The sequence below is a fragment of the Diplotaxodon limnothrissa genome, linkage group LG14 (assembly GCF_057381915.1).
Source record: "Diplotaxodon limnothrissa isolate DT_005_m linkage group LG14, D_limnothrissa_male_GT1.1, whole genome shotgun sequence".
NCBI lineage: Eukaryota > Metazoa > Chordata > Actinopteri > Cichliformes > Cichlidae > Diplotaxodon > Diplotaxodon limnothrissa.
Genome location: NC_140609.1, coordinates 25,900,831 through 25,910,690, shown reverse-complemented (window position 1 = coordinate 25,910,690; position 9,860 = coordinate 25,900,831). Strand labels below are relative to the sequence as shown.

The 9,860-nt window shown below is 44.5% G+C and overlaps 1 protein-coding gene across 1 annotated transcript; it reads left to right on the top strand.

The window, feature by feature from the left end:
* The first annotated feature begins 1,048 nt into the window (after positions 1-1,048).
* six5 (SIX homeobox 5) lies at positions 1,049-9,551 on the top strand. The gene is made up of 3 exons (XM_085371638.1): positions 1,049-1,760; positions 5,214-6,679; positions 8,768-9,551. Exons 1-3 carry the CDS (start codon positions 1,075-1,077, stop codon positions 9,442-9,444), a joined length of 2,829 nt encoding a protein of 942 aa, XP_085227764.1. The 5' UTR covers positions 1,049-1,074; the 3' UTR covers positions 9,445-9,551.
* The last annotated feature ends 309 nt before the right edge of the window (positions 9,552-9,860 follow it).

The following is a 9,860-nucleotide window of genomic DNA, read 5'->3' as shown; positions in this document are numbered from 1 at the left end:
ACATAAATGTTAAACTATTATGTAGCACGCGCGCACACACACACACACACACACACACACACACACACACACACACACACACACACACACACACACACACACACACCTTCATACACCAAGTGACTTTTTGCACAATATTCAGTCTTTTGCACATTTCTATTGCAGTGTTGTGTCTGCATCGTTCTGTTCTGTCTGGTGTGGTACTGTCTTTGTTTTGTTTTGTTGCAATTTTTGCGCATTGCACTTTATGTAGTCCTGTATTGATTGTCTGTTATATGCTATATGTAGCACTGTGGTCTTGGAGGACCGTTGTCTCGTTTTACTGTGTACTGTACACATGGTTGAAATGACAATAAAGCCACTTGACTTGACTTGACTAAATGAGAACTTCGGGACTCAAAGTACATTTATAAAGTATTTACTATTACAAGGCAGTAAGAAAAAAAATGTAGTATTAAACATTTTACATATACATTTGTGAGTGTTTAAATTCTCACTTACAGTTTGACATTGTATATATTTACAAGGAGAGGCCTGCAATTCAGAATCCAAAGGGGCCACACGAGAAACTGGGACTGTTGTGGAGGGTTGCTTATTCGTGTGGCCCCCTTCAACAGTCCCAGTTTCGCCCCTGCTTTAAAGTTTCATTTTTCCAAATTAAATACTCAAGCTATGGGGGATGTGTTTTTTGGGGGGGTTTCCAAAATAAAAGCTCTATGTGAGATTTCTTCTCCAAAATAAAAGCCTAATTTACCTCCTAGAAATTTACCGGGATGTCTTAAAAATGTCAGATATCCAAAAGCAAAGCTTTCTAATTACCTTTGCTTCATTAAAAAATAAATTATGTAAATGCTCCGTATCAGTCTTTGCATCGGATTATTTGATAATCAGAAGCAACCGCTCTTGCTTTCCCTCCGATGTCTGTGCGGCTTGAAGAACAAAGGGGCGTGGCCGTCGTTGTTCATCGAGCACGCTCGCGGTTTGGAGGATGGGAGAGAGGACGGCGCTGCAGAGGGAGGGAGCGAGGAGGAGGAGGAGGAGGAACTACGGGTGGAAAAAAAAGTTAAAGTGAAAATGGCTTCCTTGTCTTTGGAGTCCACAGAACAATCTGAGAACAGCACAGGGGAGCCAGCGGGGTCGGAGACCAAAGAAGAGAAAGATCCGCTCCAAATTTCGGAACAACTGCTCCAAAGTTTCCAAAAGTCGGCGCTGAGTTTTTCCACTGACCAGGTCTCATGTCTGTGCGAGGCCCTTCTGCAGGCGGGCAATGTGGATCGCCTGTGGAGATTTCTCTCCACTATACCTCCTTCGTCCGAGCTGCTACGTGGCAACGAGACCCTGCTAAAGGCCCAGGCACTGGTGGCTTTCCACCGGGAGGAATTCAAGGAGCTGTACGCCATCCTGGAAAGCCACAACTTCCACCCGTCTAACCACGGGTTCCTGCAGGACCTGTACCTCAAAGCCCGCTACAAGGAGGCGGAGAGGTCCCGGGGCCGTAGCCTGGGCGCAGTGGACAAGTACCGGCTCAGAAAGAAGTTCCCCCTACCCAAAACCATCTGGGACGGAGAAGAGACCGTGTACTGCTTCAAAGAGAAGTCCCGCAATGCCCTGAAAGAGTGCTACAAGAGCAACAGGTATCCCACTCCGGACGAGAAGAAAAACCTGGCCAAAATCACCGGGCTATCCCTCACGCAGGTCAGCAACTGGTTCAAGAACCGCAGGCAGAGGGACAGGACCCCGTCCGGGACCCACAGCAAAAGGCAAGACCCGCAACACTGGAAACACAATCCAGCTGTCGCCTTTATCTCTGTTTGCGCTCTAAGTTTGGTAGCAAGCAAGGAGTCACAGCCTGAGCGGCAGCAGCTGCTGTTTTTAGCTGTCCTGTGTTTATCTGAACGAAGCTTTTTTTCTTTACTTTGTCTTTTATAGCGAGGGCTTATCAGAAAAGTCACTGAAAGCAGCACATAAAAGCTTACCAATTAAAAAGCGCGCAGACCTACAGAGGGCTGCCTGCAGGAGTGCACAAATCAGTGTGGCAAAACTCAGAAATGGCACGAAGTAGGAAGACAAACAGGAGGTGACTTCTGACAGCAGTGAGGCCACACATGTCTGACACCAAGAGCATGTTGCTTTGTTATGAAATGTGAGATCTAGGCGCCCACTGTGGCTCAAGTTTCCTGAAACCCTGCACCGCATCCTGCAGAGCCACAGGGTGACAAAGGTTAGGAGAGGAAAAGAGCGTAAACTAAGGCAAAGGTGGGAGTGTGGGGGGAGGCTGAAATCACAGTTTTAAAATGAAGATTTCTGCAAGCAGTGGGAGGGGAAGTTTGTGAAAAGATAAGAAAGATAAGTTTGCTGTGCTGTATCAAACCCCACGGTCTGGCAGACTGGGGCCACCAGGATGCTTTATTTTCACACATTAACCACATATCACCAAATGTATCCAAGTGATAAGAACATATTCCAGCTTATTTAGAAGTTTTATTATCAATTCATCTTAGTTTCAGTTACATTTCCACAGAGTTTTTGCTCATTTTAGTTTAGTTTCTTTAGAAAAGATTCGGTTAGATTCTGTTTTAAAACTGGGACACGCAACTCATCGTGTCTGATTAATGTCAGTCTTAAAAAAACAAAGCCTCAGAACCTCCTGATGCATGTTGTGCTGACAAACTTGACCAAAGTGACAAAGACTAAAACTTAAAAATTAGGATTAATGTCAGTAGGTAGGTAGGTGATCATACAGCAACTTTGAGCCCCACTTTTTGTAATAATCCTGATGTTGCATTTATAAAGGTTTTTAGAGTCCGTAACTGACTACTGTATTATAAAGTCTCTAAAACAGCACCAATAAGTATTTTTGCCTTAATTCACAGGAACAAAGATCACCAGTAAACATTAGTGTAAATGAGCCTGTTAGCAAATATTTAACCTGCATTCCCTCAGTTGAAACGACAAAGTCGCTGTACAGTGCAGTCAAATCAAACGTGCAGCTACCTGCTGTGGCGACCCTTTGTTAATAAGGGATCAGCTGAAAGTAGCTTCTTCTAAAGGAGGCATGCCAGAAACTGTTGGAGAACGTCGGCATTAGAAGAACGCTTTGATTATGTTAGGATTTCCGGACGGATACAAAATGATTTCTGCACCTTAAAGTGGAGGCTACTCTCCCTTTAAAATCAAACATCCTGCTGAGGCAAACTTTAAAACTTGCAGGCATCCTAGTTTTGAATTAGAAATATTTAACATATTTAAGAGTGACAGTATATTGCTGATTGGATGTGCTTTTGGAAAGTGGTTTGCTTTGTTTTTTTGTTTTTTTTAGTATTCTAGTAATATTGAATCTTAAATAATGCATTTATATCACATTTAAAGTTTCACATGATGGTAATGGAAACAGCAGAGTGCAGTTAGAAGAAAAGAGAGTGTTACTTGGTACGATGAAGGTTGCTTGCTCAGTCTAATAGATTTGAATCCTGTAATATTATATACACAGAGCTTAAATTAGATTTTTTTTACCATCTGCATGGTGTCATTGTCCCGTCTTGTTCGCAAATGGGTCGACTCTATCTTTTATTCCTCGAGCCATCAAACGTCTGAACATGAGCAACACACAGCCTGCTCAGTTCGTGTGGCCAAAGTCATCCCTACGATACAGGAAGAGTGAAAGAGTGTTTAACGTGTGCTTGTCTTATGTTGATGGGATTGTTTTATTTGAGGTGTCTGCAAATGTCAGGTGACTTCCCCGTGGGGACAAATACATCTATTTATCTATTTATAGTTGTAATGAATAGTTGATTAGTCTCTAGCGGCCTGGCCCTGGAGGATGGATGAGATTCATCCTAAGTCCCTTAATAGCCGGTTTATACTCGCCATTGGCACCACAACAAATTGCAGCACGCGCCAAAAGTGACATCACAACTGCCACGTCCTGGTGTCGTTTCTGCTTGTCGGGCACCTCTGAACTGTGTTCAGTGACGTACTGGTGCAGGAGCTCAGAAACTCCCACATTACAGAGAGGGAGATGCTCCAGCAGCTGAGACAGATGAAACTTTCTGAAGAAGACTTTGGGATTTCTCTCTTTCCTGTTTCGACTTCTTTTACACTCCTACCCCGGTGCTGATGTGGAGGCCCCTCTTCTATTTTTAAAAGTAGGCTTGAAACTTTCCTTGTTGATGAAGCATATAGTTAGGGCTGGCTCAGGTGATTGTGAATCCTCCCTTAGTTGCACTGCAATAATCTTGGGCTGCACTGAGCGTTTCTTCTTCACTCTGCATTTAATTACTGGTTATTTTTAATCTTTGGCTGTTTCCATAGTGGGTCTTCTGTCCTGTCTTCTCTCACCACAATCAGTTGTGGCAGATGGCCGTCACTCCCTGAGCCTGATTCTGCCGGAGGTTTCTTCCTGTTAAAAGGGAGTTTTTCCTTCCCACTGTCACCAAGTGCTCATAGAGGATTGTCTGATTCTTGGGGTTTTCTCTCTATTGTTGTAGCAGGTCACCTGCTAATCGGAAGGTTGGTGGTTCACTCCTCGTCTACTCCCGTCTGCATGCCAAATATCCTTGGGCAAGATATTAACCCCAAGTTGCTCTCAGATGCATCCATCGCAGTATGAATGTGTGTGAAGTTGGATAGAAACAACTTTAAAAAAAACAGCGCTTAAGTAGAAGAGTGCTATGAGAACCAGTCCATTATGGGGCAGCAGTGAATTAGATTCTGGATATTGTGGGTTATCCTGATGTGCACACCTCTCCTCTTGGGTGGTGGACCGTGGATTCAAAATTCAGGGGGAATCACACTCCTTGCCTCTGGTGCTGGAGAGGAGTGTTTGCCTCTTTATCTGGCTGCTTAGTTAATTATTTACCTAGTTAGTTTAACAGAAAATTAACCAACAGCAAGTCTGATTATTGATTAATAATTTGAGCTCTTTCCAAACAGACACATATTCACTGACTTTAAATTCTGTTGTAAAAGAGTTGAGGCTTTTTCCTCTTTTTGGTTAGACTGAAAATCGTGGGCTGAATTTTATAAAAATAATGAATATATAATTATTAGCTGCAGTCTTACAAGTAGCTACTTTTTGAATCAAACATTTTTCAGTCTTAAGGTTTTGTTTTATTTGTGAGTTGATCTAATTGTGTATTTTCGTTCATTTCTTGTAACATTAAAAACTCATTTGTCTGTGTGTGCTTCTGTCCTTTTATATTTGACCATTTCAGTGAGTCCGATGGGAACCACAGCACTGAGGATGAGGCGAGTGCGATGGACGACACTCCCGACAAACCAGACGAGGCTGCCGGCTCCACAGCTTCCATCATCTCTGTCTCTGCGGTCCCGTCCAGCACTGGAGGCCAGCTCATCCTCAACGGGTCCAGCGGCTTCCTCACCGCCTCTCTGCTCAATGGCAACTCCCTGATCTCCAGCAGTGGTGCTGGTGTTATAATTAATGGGATAAATTTAGGTGATTGCCAGACCGTCACACTGAGTCCTGTTGGAACCAGCTCTCCTTTAATACTGAACGGGGCTCAAGTAATAACCAAATCTGGGGTTGGTGTGCAGCAGCCACAGCAAGCTGTTTCTGGGGTGGAGCAGGAAGTTTCAGAAATGGAGGCCAAGCCGAGCGGCGTTCCAGCAGTTGTTCTTAACACTAACGTCACGCCTGTCTCGAACCCCATCATTTCTCTTCCCCTGCAAACCAAGACCGAGAGTGACAGTGCAATGGGCTTCATCAGTGTTTCCGAATCAGAGGGCAGCAGCCAGACGGTATCATCCTCTTCTTCCTCTTCCTCACCAACCAGCCTCTCTTCACTAGTTTTAACACAAAACCACCAACGCCAGGACTCCCTCCCCCTCCCAGCATCTCTGTCATCTGCAGGCATGCTTGTCTCCAGTTCTGCAGGGGAGCAAGGGGAGTATAGCATCTCTGCTACTGCTCCCTCTACCAGCCTCAACCCTCCTAGCTCTGTGATTTCAACCAGCAACTGCACCCCTCAGGTTTTCTCTCTGCCCCAGGTTGTGCCTTCCATCCAGGGTATACCAGTATCTCACCTGGTTCAGCACTCTTCGGGAGCCCAGGTATCCCAGTGCCCTCAGCTGGTCCCAGTATCCCCCCTCACCTCACCAGCGCCTCAATTTCAAAGCCCCCAGACTCTGAACACAGGAAACAGACTGGCACAGCAGCAACAGGAAGCCTCGGCAGCTATGTCTGAAGGTGCCACAACCATAGTTTCCATCTCACCGCTCAACAACAGTCAGCTCCCCCAGCACGTGATGCAACAACTGGGGGAGCAGACCACAAACTGTACACCCAGCAAAATCCAGACACCGCAGGTTATTTCCATCTCTTCCCCAACACAAGTCGTCCCAGTCCCCCAGGCCAAAGGTGGCACACCGGCACAGCTCGTCCCACTCTCTGTGCCCCAGCTGGTACCAGTCTCCTCCATCCAAACTTCCTCCACCATCTCTTTCCCACAGGTGGTACCTGCAAGTCCTTCTATCTCCATCCCTTCTGCCCGTCTACCATTACAGATCCTCACTTCAGCTCCTGCAGCTGGAGGGGTCCCACAGGCTCCTCTCAGGTTAAACCAGCTGAGGCCCATTCAGAGCGTAGCTCCTCCAGCCAGCACGGCCCCTACGGTGCAGCTCCTAAACTCCGGCATCATTCAGCTACCCTCTACCCCTCCAGGTACTCTCAATTCATTAAATATTTAAAAAATGTAGCACCCAGAACTAAGAGAAAATTAACTGATTATTGATTAATAATTATATATACCGTATTTCCCGGACTACAAAGCGCACCTGAATATTAGCCGCACAAGCTAAAATCAGGGGAAAATCCTGTTTTGTACATACATTAGCCACACCTGACCAAAAGCCGCAGGTGTTTCAATATTGACTTATCATATGTAAGAGAATATGCACAAAGCGAATTGTCAGGAAAGAGATGGCTGTTTGGAGACACACCCCTTTTATTAATATTTTGAAAAACAAGTTATGGGTACATATTTGCACATGTGCTGTGCTTCATAAATGAGTAACAAATGTAGTACATAACAGTAACCTACAGCACACCAGAAAAATAGATTCAGACTACCTTTTAGGCTCAGGTGCAGTGACACGGCTTTAACAAGAAGAAAAGTCAGTCATTCACCACCATCTTCCTGCGCACTAAAACCACCAAAGTCCTCTTCTCCAGTGTCGGAAACGAACAGGCTCAGGATGGCTTCGTCATCCACTCTCAGCTTCTCTCCTTCGTTGTCACTTTCAAAACCAAAGATAATCCTCATTGTCATTGTCAGTCGAACACCCTCTGAAGGGCCGTGGCGGTGTCCTCCTCTTCATCATGCAGCAGTCCAGCCCTTCGAAATCCGTTGGTGATCGTGGATGTTTGCACACTTTTCCACGCTGTCAGATTCCACCGGTGGAGTTGAGCACAACTTGCTTTTCGCAAGTTTATCGCCGCTCGTCATCCACGACTCCCGCTGAACGCGTAGCGCTACTTTGAAGTTTGTTTTTCGCGCTACTTGTACGGCACTATGTTGCCTGGCGGATGGACATGTGACCAACATACCACTCTTGAACCCCGATCCTTCCGTCAGGCAACGTAGTGCCGTACAACAGCGGAACAAACAAAACAAATCGTCTTACGATATCACAAAAATCATGGAAAATCTATAGAAAAGCCGCACCTGACTAAAAGCCGCAGGGTTCAAAGCTTGTGCAAAAAGTAGCGGCTTATAGCCCGACAATTACGGTACATATATCTATGTGTGTGTATTTGTTACTGCTTCCAGCTTCTCAGACATGACTTCTTTTTCATATTCACATGAACTGATTGTATTTACAGTCAGAAAAGGTGAAATTTTTGAAGTTACTGTTAGTCAGAAAGAGTGCGCAAAGACATTTGAATGTTTTAGGACTCAGAAAAATCTTTTTAATTATTGATTAATAGATCATCATTGATTGTTTATGTGGTGCAGAAAGAAAAAACAATGACAGACATGTTTTTTGGGGGTTTTGTCTTGCAAATAATCAACAACATGTCACACAAGTCAAAGACGAGCAGACATTGACATTTTTTGCTTAATCAGAATTGGTTATGATTAATATTTTGCTACCCACCTACCCTTGGAAAAACCCAGAAACTATTCAAATTGTCATCAAACTACGTCTTTATTATATACTGAGGTATCAAAGCTTATCATTGGGTGTACTGGGGAGGTCCTCAAATGTCGTCTCTATAGGGGGAAAAGTTGAATCTATTTGATTCTGATTGGCATCCATTCATAAATAAAAGTTTGAACAGCAGGTTGCCGTGTGCCTGAGATGACCGCATGAGGGAATATCCATTCTAAATAACATCATCCAAAGCCAACACTATGAAAAGTTATCTGAAGCCTGTGGTTCTGCTCAGATCCTCTGACCTCATTATGTGCAACACTGGACATGTTTAATATAAGCATCTACCCGCAAGTTAGTATGTACCTGGGAAAATTTGAGGAATATTTATCAGTACAGTGTTTGTTTTTTTTCCATTGATAGCACTACAAAACCAAACATAAAAGAAAATAATGCTTTCAGAAACATGTTCTGTTTCTGTATGATATTATATATATATATGCCATTCTGTAAAACACTCATTAAAAGTATTGATCTATAACTTGGATTGCTGCATGCACTTATAAGATATAGCCCCATTGCTTTTTATATCAGCTGAATCTGGTTATATTGTTTAGATTGTTGCCAGTTTATCATTTATCATTCATATTCATAGGTAACCTTCTCCTCGGTGGTAGCCCCTACCTGAGTGTCCAGCAAGGCAAGCTGATTCTGACCATCCCAGCAGGCATTCAGCTCACCAGTTTGCCCCTGAAACCAGTCCCTGACGCTTCCACCATCTCTACAAACGGAGTGATCCCCATTCTTAACCCTTCTACCTTTCCCGTAGTCTCACAGCCTTCAACACCAACGCCCAGCAGCCTCGCCGCATCATCTCCCCTGAACTTCATCAGCTCATCTCCACCATACTGTGCTCAAGAGACTCCCATCCAAACCAGCCAAGTGCACGCAATCCCCTCCCCTCACCCGCTGGACCCAACGGCCACCCCGACAACGCAGAATGCTCTGACTCCAGAAAGCATGCTCACGCTCAGCCCCATGTACACTGGAGTGACACCAAATAGCCAAATGCCCCAGCCAGTGTGGAGCCCAGTGCCCCTCTCCACTTCAGCCAGTTTAACTCTGTTTGACGTCCGCACCAAGGGGGACCTACCTGTGGACCCAGCCTTGTTGGGTCTACCTGGTGGGGAGTCGCTGCTCCTGGGCAGCCCCTCTCCAGAGCAGGATGTGGAAGCCAGCTCGCCACTTGGGAATCCAGAGGAAATCGATGGAGAATCAAAAATCCTTACTCAGCTTCAGTCTGTCCCTGTGGATGACGAGCTGGGCTTATAGTTTTTAAAACTGGTTCAACACCACAGATCTGTTTGTCTTGTTTGGATGACTTGAAACATTTTTATCCCACATCATGCATCATATAAGATCACCATATTTTTTTATAACCTACAGCAGCAATTCTCACTCAGTAGACCAGATGCCATTGTGGTGCTAGCTGGAAATTTTCCAGCTCTCTTTATTATGAATGGGATTATTCACCTGCTGGTTCAATTACTCCTCTCAGTTTGGATTAAGATTTTTTTATTTTATTTTTTACTAAAATCAGTATGTGCCTTACTTTTTTTTTTTTTTTTTTTTTTATAAAAAGATCAGATCCGCACAGATGATTTAAGGATTAATCTGCTTGACTCACAAGTCTTGATGTTAGACCAAGACTTGTGAGTCATGGGGTCAGGGGTCATGGATCCTTCTTG

Excerpts from the sequence above, each read along its gene's own strand:
- six5 (XM_085371638.1), top strand. The coding sequence starts at position 1,075 with ATGGCTTCCTTGTCTTTGGAGTCCACAGAACAATCTGAGAACAGCACA. Across the intron at positions 1,761-5,213 it reads TCCGGGACCCACAGCAAAAG|TGAGTCCGATGGGAACCACA; the intron begins GCAAGACCCGCA and ends TGACCATTTCAG. Across the intron at positions 6,680-8,767 it reads GCTACCCTCTACCCCTCCAG|GTAACCTTCTCCTCGGTGGT; the intron begins GTACTCTCAATT and ends TCATATTCATAG.